The sequence below is a fragment of the Panulirus ornatus genome, chromosome 44 (assembly GCF_036320965.1).
Source record: "Panulirus ornatus isolate Po-2019 chromosome 44, ASM3632096v1, whole genome shotgun sequence".
Lineage (NCBI taxonomy): Eukaryota > Metazoa > Arthropoda > Malacostraca > Decapoda > Palinuridae > Panulirus > Panulirus ornatus.
The window spans coordinates 6,842,137-6,861,438 of record NC_092267.1 but is presented as its reverse complement, the minus strand read 5'-3'; the positions used below and the strand labels follow the sequence as shown (position 1 = coordinate 6,861,438).

General features: G+C 40.6%; 1 protein-coding gene across 1 annotated transcript in view; it reads left to right on the top strand.

Annotated features, from left to right (window-relative positions):
- The window catches only part of LOC139762695 (uncharacterized), a 124,210-nt gene that overhangs the window by 20,399 nt on the left and 84,509 nt on the right, over positions 1–19,302 (top strand). Inside the window, exons 8-9 of the mRNA XM_071687662.1 lie at positions 4,554–4,744; positions 19,140–19,160. Coding sequence (XP_071543763.1) covers positions 4,554–4,744; positions 19,140–19,160 — 212 coding nt within the window. The remainder of the gene's footprint in view (positions 1–4,553; positions 4,745–19,139; positions 19,161–19,302) is intronic.

The following is a 19,302-nucleotide window of genomic DNA, read 5'->3' as shown; positions in this document are numbered from 1 at the left end:
CTCACATACAGAATTGATAAGGAATAAGATATATACTTCTCAGTTTGATAGACTCAAAGTACTTCAGATAAACTTGTGTTGATTTAGCATCCCAGCCATTAATGTACATAAAACAGAGAGGTTTCTTGTGAAGATTTTATTCATTTAGACACTTTTTCTTTCATATGGACACTTTTATCAATACATTTATACTCATTTTTTTTTTATAAAAGTTTAAATGCTCGGCTATTTTCATATTTTCACAAACATGCTATATTACACATAGGTATGATCATACATTTCCCACTTTTCATCTCTCCAAAGGAAACATTTCATGGTTTCTAGGTTTTATCTCCCTTACAACTTTTTTGACTGGGGCACATTACATAGAGAACAAACATGTTACACATGACCTTACTCGTATAAAAGTGTAAATAGAATTATCTCCATTTACTACAAATGCTTAATCAAGACTCCCTGCTTGAAGCTGCTTGCTTAATGCTTCATATCAGAGCTTGCTTGCAATGCATTTGCTAGTGTAACACCTTGAAAAACTAGACTGTGATTTTTGGTAACAATTTTTTTTCCATTTTTTGTCCACAACATGCAATATTTTTGGAATGTTTTGGGATATGATCTATTCTTATTATTTATAATCAATCATTACTAGTAAACAAACATACACATGAAAATGCATTCTGTCTAGAAACCAGATCATTTTCTGAATCTTGTTACTGGCCACTCTCCATGACTGTTCCTTCCTCTTGCATCCTGTGCCTGTTTTATCGGTTTGTTTCCTGTACTTGTGCTTAGTTCCTACTGCTTCTACCTGTACTGTATCTGAGACTCTGTTCTCTTCCAAGCATATTTGCCTAGTACTTGTCCTTTCTCTCTGTTCCCTGCATGTATTGCTGCTGTCTGTACCATATAACTGTTACTTTTGTCTGTGACTTGTGTTGTTTCTCATTTTGCTTAGTTACATTTCTGTATGCCCTGTACCTGTATTTTTTTCTGTTTATAGTTTATTTCATGTGTTTGTTGTCTTTATCTGTTGTTTCTGTGCCTTGTAGCTCTTGCTTCTGTGTGAGCCCTTTACTTGTGGGCTGTCACAACCCCTGACGTTTCCATTGTGTGTGCCCTCTATCCCTGTCCTATACTTTTGCCTTCTACTCTTACCTTTTACATAGCAATTTTCTTTGTCTTTTACCCTGGTATTGAATTGCCTACCAGTGCCATTTATGTTTCTTCTGTTTTTTTGTAGGTGTACCTTATTCCAGGGTCTTATAATTCTTTTATCTCTGCTCTGTGCCTGTACCTTGTATTCTTTACTTCATTCCTGAGTTTATGCTTTGTCTTTGTATCCTGTACTTATTCCATGTGATTATACCTCATCATTTGTAACTTTTACTTGTATCTTTTACTTGTACCCTGTGCCCTATAACTGTGCTCTTTTTTTTTTACTTGGTGCATTAGACTTGTAACATGAACTGTCACTGCTTGTACCTATCCCTTTTGCAGGTTCCTTTTACCTATTTATGTACCATGCATACTGTAACCCTCAGATCATTCCTTCAGTCCTATACTGTGCACTTGAACTGTGTTCTATATACCATGTGTCCCTTCCTATTATTTTACTTGGAGTCTTTGCTGCTGCAGTAAGCCTTGATCATCATGAGTCTTAATGACAGACTTTCTTTTACTTTAAGTTCCCATTCCATGAGCCAGAATTCCTTCAGAACCTAGAATTAATGTGCCATTTCTTACACTAACATGATATAGATGTTATTATACCCAACCTTATAGCACTGATGTATTTCTTGTGATTGAATTAGTATTCATGGCATCACAGCTCACCGGGGCGGTGTTGCCACCAAGATGGCAATGCAGCCACAGTGGAGTGATGTTGCCCAAAAGGTGAAATTAATATCCCGGTGGGACAGTGTTGCCATCAAAATAGCATTGTTGCCTCAGTTGGGAAGTGTTGCCACCAAGATGGAAACATGGCCTCAGTGGGGCTGTGTTGTTAACCATATGTCATCACTGCCTTTGCAAGTGCATTGATTTCAGTCATATATTATTGCTGCCTCAGTGTTAGTTTTGCCACCTAAATGACATCAGTGCCTTGATTGGGCAGCATTGTTGCCAATGATATCAATCTCATAGGTTCATCTCTCAGAGGCTGTTGTGCATCAGTGGTCTGATAGTCATAAGACCAAGCAGTCGTAGACTTAAAGATTAAACTGATTACCAGCCATTACTTGAATTTAGGATAATTTTATCATTAGATGATAACCTCTCACAAGTACCCTGATGTTTTCTATGTGTCTTTTACACCATCAGTATTGTAGGGTTGGGCTGACTCATCTTATGGTCTATATGATTTTTTTTTAGGATATAAGCTAATTAAACAAAAAGATAAATAGTTTTCTAAATTCTAAGAATCCCAGCAGTTGGTCAGTTCATTTAAGGAAGCCTCCTTCACATGCCAGAAGTATTGTAGACTGTGTCTGTGTGCACTAGCTTGGCAGTGTAAGATAATGTCCCTCCTGTAGTGTAAAGTAAATTGTAGATGTCAGACTGCAAGCCTTGTACTATTGTCTTGCTTATAATTATGGCTAAAGTTGCCCACTGCCTTTGTAACAGTTCCACCATAACTGTGGTGACCATTATCATCTGGCTTTCTATTGTACTGTTACCACTAACCATGTACATCACCTTAATTGCCACTACAGAAGCCGTCACTATGGTTCCTGACTCCATCACCACCTCACCAACATGTAACCAAGCCTTAACCCCCCCCCCCCCCCCCCCCATCAATACCCACTTAGCACTTTCTCCCATAGTATTCCAACCCATCATAATGCTCTACCTTTGTCCCCATGTTCTGGTTTTATCATAACCATCTCACTGCCAACATTATTGTTCCCCGGCCCCTTTCACTATGCCCCACTTTCATCAACATGTGCCAAAACTCTTCCACCAACACCATGCCTAGGCTCTTTCACAATGTCTTGGATGCATTATACCATATTCACTATAACCATACTGTTTCACAATGTTCCACCTTCCTGTTTTAGCCATTACCATATCCCAATCATAAAACCATACCCAGGTTTTGTCACCACTGCCAGTTATTCCATCACTGTTACCCAGCTCTTATCACCATTACAGTTAAGGTCATGTTTTAACCCCATCACCAGTTGCAGTATCTTCCCCATGTTCATTATCATCACCATACTCTACTATAACATTACCCTGCATCATAACTATACCCTCTCATGACTGAAAATCCCATCATACCCATCCCTTATTCACTACTCCATACTCATCAGTCTTCACTCCAAACCCATTACCCCTCACCATTCCTCATCCCATTACCATCAACAAATCCAGCTTTCATCATGTTGCATCCCATTACCAGTACCACCATGCTGATGTCCACCACCACCATACCCATCTGCACCAACACCACCATGTCCCACTCTGTCACCATACTTACCTCATCATTTCCATAGGCAGTCCCATCATCATCATCATGGCCTACCCAAACATCATTTCTTGGACTGCCCCAACATCACGTCCATGGCCTATCCCTCCATCATATCCATGGCTTATCCCTTCATCATGTCTGTGGCCTATCCCTTTATCATGTCGGTGGCCTACCCCATCATCATTTTTATGGCCTAATCCCATCACTTCCCCATCATTATCATCTCTACGGTCTACTTTGTCCTTATCTCCCTGCGGTACCTCATTATCTCCTAGGCCTACCTTAACATCATCTACATGACTTACCCCAACATCATTTCCATGATCTACCCCATCGCTACCATAAGACAAAGCCATTCACCTTTATTGTTTCTTTACTTTGTGATCTCCATCAAAACCCATGTTAGCACCATACCTTGCCCTTCATCAACAGCAGAAGGTCTGTGTGTCTGTCAGCTTCAGAAGGCCCTTGTCCATCATGTCTTGTCCTCCATCATTAGCAGGAAGTTCTTATCTTATCACAAAATTTGCCCCTCTGCGAGCAGAAAGGAATACTTCTTCCGGTATAGGCCATGCTCTCCAACAGCAGTGAGAAGCCCATGCCTCACCACCCACCACCACCACCACCACCACCACCACCACCACCACACATCCTATCCTGCACTAGCAGGAAGAAGCTCCTATCCCACTGTCACCCTTCTCTCCAGAAGCAGCAAGGGTTCTTACCCTACCACTATCACACACTTTGGTCTCCAGCAGCAGCAAGAGGCCATAACCCAACCACTATCACATACTTTGCCCTCCAGCAGCAGCAAGATGCCCTTGTCCCACCACCATTCATACACCCAGCCCTTTGGTAGCAGCAAGAGGCCCCAAACACATGTGTTGCCCTTCAGTAGCAGCAAGAGACTTTGCCCCATAACTGTCATACCTCCTGCCCTCCAGCAACAGCAAGAGGCCCCTCCCCCATCACTATCATACATCCTACCCTCATATAGCTGCAGAAGGTCCTTATCCTTGGAGATCCTTACCCTTGGCAGGGTGGCAGGAGCAGCAGGAGGTAACACAATTCTCCCTGGGTCAAGGTACAGGTGGATCTGCAGCAGCCAGCAGTAGCAGCAGCCCACGTCGTAGCAAGTGCCGTTCACAGACAGCCAGCCCTCGTGCCGATAGCAAGAAGATCCTTCGGCACTTGGTAACCCCACCTGTTGGCCACCGTGCTGCCAGCTTTGATGAGTTCCTCCACCTACGAACTCAGACACCCAAGTGCAGTGTGGTGAGTACTGCTGCTTCCCCACTGGATTCTTGCCTCCACCATGCCTGTATCCAGTGTTTCTACATTATTTTTTTCCTGTTTGTGTCTGTATGTGTTACTTGTAAAGCATGCCTCAAAATTGGATAAGATTTTTAAGGGCATTCGGAAATTATTTGATATAATTGAAATACACGTGAACTTCAGCATTAGACATTAGTCATTACTCTTTCTAAGAATAGTCATATGTGCTGCAAAACAAAGGTTATGTTTCCTGTATTTGACAAAGAGAATTTTACTTTTGATTATTCCACTGGGGAGTTCTCTTGCCAAAGTAAGAATACTTTTTGCCATATTTTGGGACTTATTTCTCCTAAAGAGGAAGGAGAATTTAGAAAAGCACTTACTTCCTGCCTCCAATCTTTATGTAACTCCTGCACCACTCACCAAGCTGGCCACTTCCACTAGGCTGGACCATAGGTCATAAAGTGTAGTGATAGTGAGCGTGTCTTATTTGGGAAGAGTGCTGAGTAGTTGAGAAGTAAGTTTTCATTGTCTTACTGTGGTAGTTGCATTCTGGGCATGAAGGATCTTGGGATTTGTTGAATTAGCATTTATTAGTAAAGTAGGGATGGGTGATATCTAGAGTGTAGACAGCAAAGTTTGACTTGTGTTCACTGGGGAGTATGATATCAGATGGGTATCTGTATGGTGAGTTGATATTTAAGACTTAGTTGGAAGGGTAGTTGTTTAATGCTTGTCGGGTCATTTCAGTGATTATATGTTTTGTCAGTGTTATGATTGGTGTGGATGGAGGGATCTGTAAGTAGAGGTTGCTGAAATGTGAGGCGGGGGTAAACTTTTAATTTTCACTTGAAGTTTGGTGGTTAGCTATTGAGTAGTTTAGGTGCGAAGCATTCAGAATTTCTGCAGAGAAATGAGTGCTGAGCATGTTAAGGTGGGATTGTATTGGGATGATCTTTGTTCCACTGCATAGGTTTTCAGTTTTGTGAGTGCTAGGCAGGCAGTGATTGTTCTGAGTGCCTTGATTTTTGTCGTTTGCAGCCTTGATTAAATAGCTTTTGAGAGGGTGGAAGACCAACCAGTATAGGTGTAGTTAAGTGATGAATTGTTTCTAGGGGATGCTGAAAAAGATGTATATCGATTTATAGATTTTTCTAATACTTTTTCACTTCTTCTTGAGGTAGCGCAAGGAATAGACAAAGAAAAGGCCTCATTTGCTCACATTCATTCTTTAGCTGTCATGTGTTTCCACTGAAACCACAGCCCCTATCCACAACCAGACCTTTCCATAGTTTTGCCAGGGTGCTAAGTATTCCCTGGTTCAGTCTCTTGACAGGATGTCATCCCCTGTATATCACATTGCTTCAATTTGCTCTACTCCTTGCATACCTTTTACCTTCATGCATGTTTAGGCCCTGAGCCTCAAGTAATTTTTTTTTCGATCCTTCAATCTTCAATTTGGTCTCCCTCTTACCTTGTCTCCTCCACCTTTGACATATCTCTTTGGCAGCCTCTCTTCACTTATTCTCTCCATGTGTCCAAACCATATTAGCACAACCTCTTCAGCTCTCTCAACCACATTCCTGTTATTACTACACCTCTCTTTTACTCCTATTACTTACTTGATCAAACCACCTCACATCACGTATTGTCCTCAAATATTTGATTTAATTTCCTGGCACTACCTCGCTGAAGCGGGAGGTAGCAAAGCTATTTCCTGTGTGGCAGGGTAGTGACAGGAATGGATGAAAGTAAGCAGGTATAAATATGTACATGTGTATATATATGTATATGTCTGTGTATGTGTATGTATATGTTGATATGTATATGTATGTATATGTGTGTGTATGGGTGTTTATATATATATATATATATATATATATATATATTTTTTTTTTTTTTTTTTTTTTTTTTTATACTTTGTCGCTGTCTCCCGCGTCTGCGAGGTAGCGCAAGGAAACAGACGAAAGAAATGGCCAAACCCCCCCCCCCCATACACATGTACATACACACGTCCACACACGCAAATATACATACCTACACAGCTTTCCATGGTTTACCCCAGACGCTTCACATGCCTTGCTTCAATCCACTGACAGCACGTCAACCCCTGTATACCACATGACTCCAATTCACTCTATTTCTTGCCCTCCTTTCACCCTCCTGCATGTTTAGGCCCCGATCACACAAAATCTTTTTCACTCCATCTTTCCACCTCCAATTTGGTCTCCCTCTTCTCCTTGTTCCCTCCACCTCCGACACATATATCCTCTTGGTCAATCTTTCCTCACTCATCCTCTCCATGTGCCCAAACCACTTCAAAACACCCTCTTCTGCTCTCTCAACCACGCTCTTTTTATTTCCACACATCTCTCTTACCCTTACGTTACTCACTCGATCAAACCACCTCACACCACACATTGTCCTCAAACATCTCATTTCCAGCACATCCATCCTCCTGCGCACAACTCTATCCATAGCCCACGCCTCGCAACCATACAACATTGTTGGAACCACTATTCCTTCAAACATACCCATTTTTGCTTTCCGAGATAATGTTCTCGACTTCCACACATTCTTCAAGGCCCCCAGGATTTTTGCCCTCTCCCCCACCCTATGATCCACTTCCGCTTCCATGGTTCCATCCGCTGCCAGATCCACTCCCAGATATCTAAAACACTTCACTTCCTCCAGTTTTTCTCCATTCAAACTCACCTCCCAATTGACTTGACCCTCAACCCTACTGTACCTAATAACCTTGCTCTTATTCACATATACTCTTAACTTTCTTCTTCCACACACTTTTCCAAACTCAGTCACCAGCTTCTGCAGTTTCTCACATGAATCAGCCACCAGCGCTGTATCATCAGCGAACAACAACTGACTCACTTCCCAAGCTCTCTCATCCCTAACAGACTTCATACTTGCCCCTCTTTCCAAAACTCCTGCATTCACCTCCCCAACAACCCCATCCATAAACAAATAAATAAATATATATATATATATATATATATATATATATATATATATATATATAAATATATATATACACACATATATATATATATATATATATATATATATATATATTTTTTTTTTCATACTATTTGCCATTTCCCGCGTTAGCGAGGTAGCGTTAAGAACGGATAATTGGGCCTTAGAGGGAATATCCTCACCTGACCCCCTTCTCTGTTCCTTCTTTTGGAAAATTAAAAAAAAAAAACAAGAAAGGGGAGGATTTCCAGCCACCTGCTCCCTCCCCTTTTAGTCGCCTTCTACGACACGCAGGGAATACGTGGGAAGTATTCTTTCTCCCCTATCCCCAGGGATTATATATATATATATATTTTTTTTTTTTTTTTTTTTTTTTTTTCATACTATTCGCCATTTCCCGCGATAGCGAGGTAGCGTTAAGAACAGAGGACTGGGCCTTTGAGGGAATATCCTCACCTGGCCCCCTTCTCTGTTCCTTCTTTTGGAAAATATATATATATATATATATATGTATTATCCCTAGGGATAGGGGATTAAGAATACTTCCCACGTATTCCCTGCGTGTCGTAGAAGGCGACTAAAAGGGGAGGGAGCAGGGGGCTGGAAATCCTCCCCTCTCGTTTTTTTTTTTTTTTTTTTTTTTTTTTTTAAAAAGAAGGACCAGAGAACTGGGCCAGGTGAGGGTATTCCCTCAAAGGCCCAGTCCTCTGTTCTTAACGCTACCTTGCTAATGCGGGAAATGGCGAATAGTTTGAAAGAAAAAAAGAAAATATATATATATATATATATATTTTTTTTTTTTTTTTTTTCGCTGTCTCCCGCGTTTGCGAGGTAGCGCAAGGAAACAGACGAAAGAAATGGCCCAACCCCCCCCCCCATACACATGTATATACATACGTCCACACACGCAAATATACATACCTACACAGCTTTCCATGGTTTACCCCAGACGCTTCACATGCCTTGATTCAATCCACTGACAGCACGTCAACCCCGGTATACCACATCGCTCCAATTCACTCTATTCCTTGCCCTCCTTTCACCCTCCTGCATGTTCAGGCCCCGATCACACAAAATCTTTTTCACTCCATCTTTCCACCTCCAATTTGGTCTCCCTCTTCTCCTCGTTCCCTCCACCTCCGACACATATATCCTCTTGGTCAATCTTTCCTCACTCATTCTCTCCATGTGCCCAAACCACTTCAAAACACCCTCTTCTGTTCTCTCAACCACGCTCTTTTTATTTCCACACATCTCTCTTACCCTTACGTTACTCACTCGATCAAACCACCTCACACCACACATTGTCCTCAAACATCTCATTTCCAGCACATCCATCCTCCTGCGCACAACTCTATCCATAGCCCACGCCTCGCAACCATACAACATTGTTGGAACCACTATTCCTTCAAACATACCCATTTTTGCTTTCCGAGATAATGTTCTCGACTTCCACACATTCTTCAAGGCCCCCAGAATTTTCGCCCCCTCCCCCACCCTATGATCCACTTCCGCTTCTATGGTTCCATCCGCTGCCAGATCCATTCCCAGATATCTAAAACACTTCACTTCCTCCAGTTTTTCTCCATTCAAACTCGCCTCCCAATTGACTTGACCCTCAACCCTACTGTACCTAATAACCTTGCTCTTATTCACATTTACTCTTAACTTTCTTCTTCCACACACTTTACCAAACTCAGTCACCAGCTTCTGCAGTTTCTCACATGAATCAGCCACCAGCGCTGTATCATCAGCGAACAACAACTGACTCACTTCCCAAGCTCTCTCATCCCCAACAGACTTCATACTTGCCCCTCTTTCCAAAACTCTTGCATTTACCTCCCTAACAACCCCATCCATAAACAAATTAAACAATGCATATATATATATATATATATATATATATATATATATATAATTAGTTTATATATATATATATATATATATATATATATATATATATATATATATCATTAGTTTATATATATATATATATATATATATATATTTATATATTTTATCGAGGATGTAAGTCATTTGTCCGTGTAGGAAGAGAGGAAAGAGATTGGTTCTCAGTGAATGTAGGTTTGCGGCAGGGGTGTGTGATGTCTCCATGGTTGTTTAATTTGTTTATGGATGGGGTTGTTAGGGAGGTAAATGCAAGAGTTTTGGAAAGAGGGGCAAGTATGAAGTCTGTTGGGGATGAGAGAGCTTGGGAAGTGAGTCAGTTGTTGTTCGCTGATGATACAGCGCTGGTGGCTGATTCATGTGAGAAACTGCAGAAGCTGGTGACTGAGTTTGGAAAAGTGTGTGGAAGAAGAAAGTTAAGAGTAAATGTGAATAAGAGCAAGGTTATTAGGTACAGTAGGGTTGAGGGTCAAGTCAATTGGGAGGTGAGTTTGAATGGAGAAAAACTGGAGGAAGTGAAGTGTTTTAGATATCTGGGAGTGGATCTGGCAGCGGATGGAACCATGGAAGCGGAAGTGGATCATAGGGTGGGGGAGGGGGCCAAAATCCTGGGGGCCTTGAAGAATGTGTGGAAGTCGAGAACATTATCTCGGAAAGCAAAAATGGGTATGTTTGAAGGAATAGTGGTTCCAACAATGTTGTATGGTTGCGAGGCGTGGGCTATGGATAGAGTTGTGCGCAGGAGGATGGATGTGCTGGAAATGAGATGTTTGAGGACAATGTGTGGTGTGAGGTGGTTTGATCGAGTGAGTAACGTAAGGGTAAGAGAGATGTGTGGAAATAAAAAGAGCGTGGTTGAGAGAGCAGAAGAGGGTGTTTTGAAGTGGTTTGGGCACATGGAGAGAATGAGTGAGGAAAGATTGACCAAGAGGATATATGTGTCGGAGGTGGAGGGAACAAGGAGAAGAGGGAGACCAAATTGGAGGTGGAAAGATGGAGTGAAAAAGATTTTGTGTGATCGGGGCCTGAACATGCAGGAGGGTGAAAGGAGGGCAAGGAATAGAGTGAATTGGAGCGATGTGGTATACCGGGGTTGACGTGCTGTCAGTGGATTGAAGCAGGGCATGTGAAGCGTCTGGGGTAAACCATGGAAAACTGTGTAGGTATGTACATTTGCGTGTGTGGACGTATGTATATACATGTGTATGGGGGGGGTTGGGCCATTTCTTTCGTCTGTTTCCTTGCGCTACCTCGCAAACGCGGGAGACAGCGACAAAGTATAATAAAATAAAAAAAATATATATATTTATATATATATATATATATATATATATATATATATTTATTTATTTATTTATTTTGCTTTGTCACTGTCTCCCGCGTTAGTGAGGTAGCACTAGGAAACAGACGAAAGAATGGCCCAACCCGCCCACATACACATGTATATACATACACGTCCACACACGCACAATATACATACCTATACATCTCAATTTTTTTTTTTTTTTTTTTTTTTTTTTTTTTTTTTTTTTTTTTTTAGACTTTGTCGCTGTCTCCCGCGTTTGCGAGGTAGCGCAAGGAAACAGACGAAAGAAATGGCCCAACCCCCCCCATACACATGTACATACACACGTCCACACACGGAAATATACATACCTACACAGCTTTCCATGGTTTACCCCGGACGCTTCACATGCCCTGGTTCGATCCATTGACAGCACGTCGACCCGGGTATACCACATCATTCCAATTCACTCTATTCCTTGCATGCCTTTCACCCTCCTGCATGTTCAGGCCCTGATCACTTAAAATCTTTTTCACTCCTTCTTTCCATCTCCAATTTGGTCTCCCACTTCTCCTTGTTCCCTCCACCTCTGACACATATATCCTCTTGGTCAATCTTTCCCCACTCATTCTCTCCATGTGACCAAACCATTTCAAAACACCCTCTTCTGCTCTCTCAACCACACACTTTTTATTTCCACACATCTCTCTCACCCTTACATTACTTACTCGATCAAACCACCTTACACCACATATTGTCCTCAAACATCTCATTTCCAGCACATCCACCCTCCTGCGCACAACTCTATCCATAGCCCACGCCTCACAACCATACAACATTGTTGGAACCACTATTCCTTCAAACATACCCATTTTTGCTTTTCGAGATAATGTTCTCGACTTCCAAACATTCTTTAAGGCTCCCAGAATTTTCGCCCTCTCCCCCACCCTATGATTCACTTCCGCTTCCATGGTTCCGTCCGCTGCCAAATCCTCTCCCAGATATCTAAAACACTTCACTTCCTCCAGCTTTTCTCCATTCAAACTTACCTCCCAATTGACTTGACCCTCAACCCTACTGTACCTAATAACCTTGCTCTTATTCACATTTACTCTTAACTTTCTTCTTTCACACACTTTACCAAACTCAGTCACCAGCTTCTGCAGTTTCTTACATGAATCAGCCACCAGCGCCGTATCATCAGCGAACAACAACTGACTCACTTCCCAAGCTCTCTCATCCACAACAGACTTCATACTTGCCCCTCTTTCCAAAACTCTTGCATTCACCTCCCTAACAACCCCATCCATAAACAAATTAAACAACCATGGTGACATCACACACCCCTGCCGCAAACCTACATTCACTGAGAACCAATCACTTTCCTCTCTTCCTACACGTACACATGCCTTACATCCTCGATAAAAACTTTTCACTGTTTCTAACAACTTACCTCCCACACCATATATTCTTAATACCTTCCACAGAGCATCTCTATCAACTCTCTCATATTCCAGATCCATAAATGCTACATACAAATACATACATATATATATATATATATATATATATATATATATATATATATATATATATATATATATATATATTATTTTATTTTATTATACTTTGTCGCTGTCTCCCGCGTTTGCGAGGTAGCGCAGGGAAACAGATGAAAGAAATGGCCCAACCCCCCCCCCATACACATGTATATACATACGTCCACACACGCAAATATACATACCTACACAGCTTTCCATGGTTTACCCCAGACGTTTCACATGCCTTGATTCAATCCACTGATAGCACGTCAACCCCGGTATACCACATCGCTCCAATTCACTCTATTCCTTGCCCTCCTTTCACCCTCCTGCATGTTCAGGCCCCGATCACACAAAATCTTTTTCACTCCATCTTTCCACCTCCAATTTGGTCTCCCTCTTCTCCTCGTTCCCTCCACCTCCGATACATATATCCTCTTGGTCAATCTTTCCTCACTCATTCTCTCCATGTGCCCAAACCACTTCAAAACACCCTCTTCTGCTCTCTCAACCACGCTCTTTTTATTTCCACACATCTCTCTTACCCTTACGTTACTTACTCGATCAAACCACCTCACACCACACATTGTCCTCAAACATCTCATTTCCTGCACATCCATCCTCCTGCGCACAACTCTATCCATAGCCCATGCCTCGCAACCATACAACATTGTTGGAACCACTATTCCTTCAAACATACCCATTTTTGCTTTCCGAGATAATGTTCTCGACTTCCACACATTCTTCAAGGCTCCCAGCATTTTCGCCCCCCCCACCCACCCTATGATCCACTTCCGCTTCCATGGTTACATCCGCTGCCAGATCCACTCCCAGATATCTAAAACACTTCACTTCCTCCAGTTTTTCTCCATTCAAACTCACCTCCCAATTGACTTGACCCTCAACCCTACTGTACCTAATAACCTTGCTCTTATTCACATTTACTCTTAACTTTCTTCTTTCACATTTATATATATATATATATATATATATATATATCTTTTCTTTCTTTCATACTATTCGCCATTTCCCGCATTAGCGAGGTAGCGTTAAGAACAGAGGACTGGGCCTTTGAGGGATTATCCTCACTTGGCCCCCTTCTCTGTTCCTTCTTTTGGAAAATTAAAAAAAAAAAAAAAAAAAAAAAAAAAAAAAAAAAAAAAAATGAGAGGGGAGGATTTCCAGCCACCCGCTCCCTTCCCTTTTAGTCGCCTTCTACGACACGCAGGGAATACGTGGGAAGTATTCTTTCTCCCCTATCCCCAGGGATATATATATATATATATATATATATATATATATATATATATGTGTGAGAATATGAGTGGATGGGCTTCTGCTTTAGTAATGTAATGCTAGACACAGAAGAAAGAATGACCTCATTCATTCACATCCACTCTGTAGCTGTCATGTACAGTGCACTGAAACTAGAGCCAGCCTTCCACAGCCAAGCCGTACAGATCAGTTCAGTGATGTCTCCTAACGCTTTCATATGCCACAGATCAGGACACTGACAACATGTCACACTCTGTATACAACATCCCCCTTGTTTCTTCAAATCCATGTTTGCCACATACCTATTTAAATGTTCATTCCATTCATCTTTCTCCCTCGTGCATACTTTCTCTTATTCTGCCACAGAGATTCTTCTTGTCAATCTTTCTTTGCTCATCTTCTTCATATATCCCAACCATGTCAACACCCTCTGGTCAGATTTCTCTCTCAGGTTGAAATTTGCTATCAAATCTTACTCTAACACTGCCATTTCTTATGCAGTCCACATTTTTTTCTCAGTCATTTCATTTCCACCATCCTCCATTCTTTTGTGTTCATGGCCCAATACTCTCATTCATAAAAGCATTGCTGAAACAACTTTACTTTCAGACATACCAAACTTTGCTCTTTCATACATTTCTCAATGCACCCACGATCTTTACCTCCTTTTTCTCCTTATGACTTGCTTTAGATCCCATGGTTACAGCCTCTGCCTTGTCCTCTCCCATTTACCTAAAGCACTCCACTTCCTCCTGGTTTCATCTCTTTCAGGCTCACACTAAAACCTCCCCCATACCTCATTACCTTAATTCTATTCACATTAACTCACAGCTAACTTATTTTCATGCTTTCCCAAATTCAGACTTCCAACTTATGGAGTTTCTTTCTTGGTTCTACCACCAGAGGTATGTCAGCTGCAAACAGCAGCTGTCTTGCCTCCCAAGCCCCCGGGCATCTTTTGCAAGACTGCCCTTCTTTGCAAGACTGTCAGATTAACCATATCACCCCACCCATAAACAGATTAAACAGCCATAGAGACATCATATGCCCTTAACAAAGACCCAACTTCATTTGGAATCACTCATCCACCTTCCTTCCTGCTTGTACTCAACCTTACTCTCTTGATAAAGCCTCCTGTCACCAGAACACCTCTTTAGGAGATTTGTAGACACACGATCTGCTGACAAGTATTGAAACTGCATTTAAGTTTGTGGATGAGGAAATTTTCAACAAACTATTTGCATTGTAAATGAGCCCTGAATTAGAATATGCTACTCAAGTTTGGTCTTCACATTCATAGTAGTACAAAAACTAATAATGTAGGTCCAGACTAGGGTAATAAAGATGTTACTTGAAGTAAGAGAGAAGATTTAGTGAGAGCTTGGTGATCATAGATTTTCCTAGCTGGAAATAGAGAAAGTATTACTAGGTAGGTGGCCACAAACCAGGGAAGTATATTTCTGGTATTACCTGCTTGGGTATTGAGAGGGTTAGTGATGGCTTCAACGGAAGCCAGCACCTCATTGGTTGTCTTGCTGCACTTCTTTTGACCTAGGTAGCAGTCATTGCTTTCTGCCTAACCCACACATGGACTGCAGGCATTCTCTTCAGAAACATACAGTCTCTTCTTGTCATGTATAACATTTAATTGTGCATAACTAAAAACTCATTTTTTGTCACTCTTAGATTTTCCAGCGGTGAGTGCTGTGCACTAGATCTTCCTTTTGGCAAAATGGGAGGAGCAATAGATGGAAATAGTTATTAGAAATATTAGACAGGAATGTTTGGTAGAAACATTAGGTAGAAGTAGTAGGTAGGAGCATGAGGTAGTAGTAGTAAGTTGGAACATTAGGCAGGAACATTAGGCCGACATGTTAGGTAGAAGTAGTTGGGAGGAACATTAGGTAGAAGCCTCTGAAAACACAGTGCTAGAGTTACCATCTGCCAGTGTCCTGATAAGGGTGAGGCGCTGAAGGCTAAATGGCACTGGAGTTCAGCAGCTGTGGATACTCTTTTCCCTTGGCCACCCTTTTGAGGGAGTTCTCAAAGAGAATGGGCATCAAAGATATAGATAGATAGAAAAAAAAGAAGGGTGAGTGGAGGCTTGACTACAAATTACAAGTCTTCATGTTGGTTTGATGCCTGACAATGAGCAATGACTTGACAGATGCCAAGTTAGGACAACTTGAAGCAGTAGGACATTAAGCAAGATTCTTGTTGGAAAAGATGCCATGAATTTCTTTTTTTAAGAACAAAGTAGTTTATGAATGGAATATGCATATTGATGAATTCTGACTACATTATATAGAAATTCAAAAAGTTTTTCGATTGTAGAGAAAGTTCAGGAGGGGGTTGCCTCCGAATGCAGAACCTCCTTTCCATGCCGTGCAAACAGGTAATTGCATGTCCTTGCACTGGTTAACTTACCTGTGTTCTGTCTCACATGCCCATGCATTAGCTCATATGCTCATACACTGGCTCACATATCCACATGCTGGCTTGCATATCCACTTCACTGGCTAACATGCCAACCCTAACCCTTTCACTGGCTCACACACCCACTCTGGCTCACATGCCATCCCTCATACCCTTTCACTGGTTCACACACCCACTCACTGGCTCACATGCCTATTTTGTCAAACAGGGCTCAGTTATTGATCTTTGTAAATAATTCACTGGAAGGATTGAAGTCATGCCCAATTATGTTCACAGTTAATGGTAAAATCATGAGGGAAATAGGGGGTGATGAGGATTTCATCAACTTACAAGAAGTTTGGATAAATTCCAAAGATGGATTGATACATGGTTGATGAAACTGAGTCTGAATAAATGTTAAGTGATAATGGTTGAATACCGTGAAAGAAGGCCTTGACATGAACATAACCTTGCAGGAATATGTATGTGATGGGGACTTGGGAAGTTGACATTAAGCCTAATCTTTCACTAGAACTGCCTTATGGAAATTATAAAAGAAACATATTTTGCATGCAGATATTAGAAGCACATTTAAGTGCATAGCTAAGGAGTTATTCAGCAAGCTGTTGAGTGTACACATGGCCAAAACTAGAATATGTTAAAGTTTGACCACCACAATTGAAGAAGTACAAAGAATTTTAATTGAGGAGGCTCAAGAAGGGTAACAAATAGCACTGAACAGATGAGTGATTTCACTCTCTTCAGCACATGCTGCCTTCCACACACACACATATTTCCTCTCTCGTTCATAATCATATCTATATTAATTACCAAACTTTTACAGACTTACTTGTATACCCAATCTTTTGCTCAATTATTCTTTAATACTCCAACATGAAACACAACAGATCCTTCATCAGACCCTTCATGTAGTTTTCAAACATGAAGTTTATTTTTAAAGAAGCATCAGACATGATTCTTCTTTTGTGCAGGCATCTGCATTTAGTTGTCAACTTAATTATCTGTAATTTGAGATTTTACTTGTAGTTAGTTTTATATCATTTATCAGTTATGGTCAAAATATTTTTGTTAAGAGTATGTGGTGTTATAATATTCTATGATTATAAAGGATTGATATGAACTAACCCTAAGTCATACATTTCTGAACCATTAGCAAGAGAAAGGAAATGTCTGGATTTGGTTTGTGTGATTATTTCCTATTTTAGATAGAAAGAGTTCATGAAGGTTATATTAGATACAGTTTTTCAATTTAGGTGTTCGAGGAAGTGTTGTCAGCAAAGCACTGATAGACTTCCTCCTCTGGTTTTAAGTGCTTTGTTTATTGTCATTGTGAATATGCCTTACGACATTGACACCAGTTATATTTTTGTCTTCTTGCATTCAGAAAAAACTATAAGATATGTCCTCAGTACATACCTGCTTGAGAATATCACAGTTGATTTCCTCATTTTGTTAAAGAAGAAATTACATTTCATAAAGGTAAGATAGCAGAGATTGAACTGACATTAGGTTGTGTGTATTGACCACTAATGTTAGAGATACTGGGCTCGACATTTTTTGGGACATGGAATGGAGCAGATGTATTTAGAAATACATTGCCCATGCAACTTTTAAATGTATGCAAAAAAAAACAAGTATGGGGCTATCTTGTGGTTGTTCTATGGTATAAGATGGCTTTACTGCAAGAAATATGAGGGTAAGATAATATGAAAATGAAGAACAGAAAATTGCTGCATCATGGTGGGTGGGAGATGGAAAATGTGAAAAAAAAAGGTGTTTAAGTGCAGTCAAAGAGAATAACATGAGTGTGGTAGGTAGTAGTTGGTAGGCAGCCACTGAACTGATACTACTCGCCAGGTTGTTGGGAGGGTTTGTGATTGCTTCAGTGGTTGTTACGTTGCACTCCTTTAAGCCAAGTAGCTGTCTTTTCTTCCTACCTATTGCAAATGTGGATTGCTAGCTTTCTCTCCACAAACATGAAATCTCTCCTCGTCACACATGACTCTTGACAACCCTTAACTCACAACTCATTCTTCGTAACTCTAGATTTTCCTGCGGTAAGTGCTATTCGTTAGCCCTGCCTTTTGGCAAAATGTAAGGAGCAGTAGATATAAGTAGTGGTTAGGAATGTTGGGTTGGAGCATTATGTAGAAATATTAGGTATATTTAGTAGGTAGGGTCATTAGGTAGAAGTAGTAGGTTGGAACATTAAGCAGGAACTTTAGGAAGACATAGTAGGTAGAAGTAGTTGGTAGAAACATTAGGTAGGAGCTTCTGAAAACACTGTACTAGAGTTGTCATTTGCCATTGACCTGTTAAGAGTAAGGCATGAAGGCTAAGAAGTGGTACTGGAGTTGTACAGTTATGGAGAGACTTTTTCAGTGGCTTTTTCCCCCCCTCCCCTTCCATAAAGGAGTTCCTAAAGAGAATGGGCACCAGAGATATGGATAGATTGATAGATGTATAAATAGACAGGTGAATGTAAACCTAAATAGTAAGGAAGATGATAAAAAGTGTAATGCTTGTAGTAAGAGATGAATAATACTGTTGAATTCTCAGTATTAATTTGATATTCAAGTTAAAGTCCCATTTATATTGACACTTCCATGAAGCTTGATTACCTCTCACTTTTGAGCTGTGTGAAAGATATTAGCCTATATCTCTTAGCTAACTGTTAGCTAACTGTTATATTTCAAAGATTTAGGAAAACATGGCATCATTGTTTAGGAAAATTGAGCCTTGCATAAGTGCATGAAAATCAAACATGTTAGAATGTGTGTGCATTTCATATGTTACATACATATGGAGTATTATCACATCTTCATGCATCATATTAAGTCCTACAGCTTCATAAATTTTTTCCTCTATCAATTTCTTTATACTTGAATGCATGTTCATGTTTCTTCTTACAATATAAAGATTCTGTATTAACATTATTCACATGTCCATTTTTCAGGAAGTCAGTACATCTTCTTCGGTATGGTGAAAAACAATCTGTTCTCATCCTGCTTGCATGCAGTTGTAATATGTATCGTTCCTCTAAGTCTGGTGCATTTTCTATTTTTCATTTATCTTTACTGTCTATCTGATTAAATTTACTGCATCTGAGAATCTGTGAA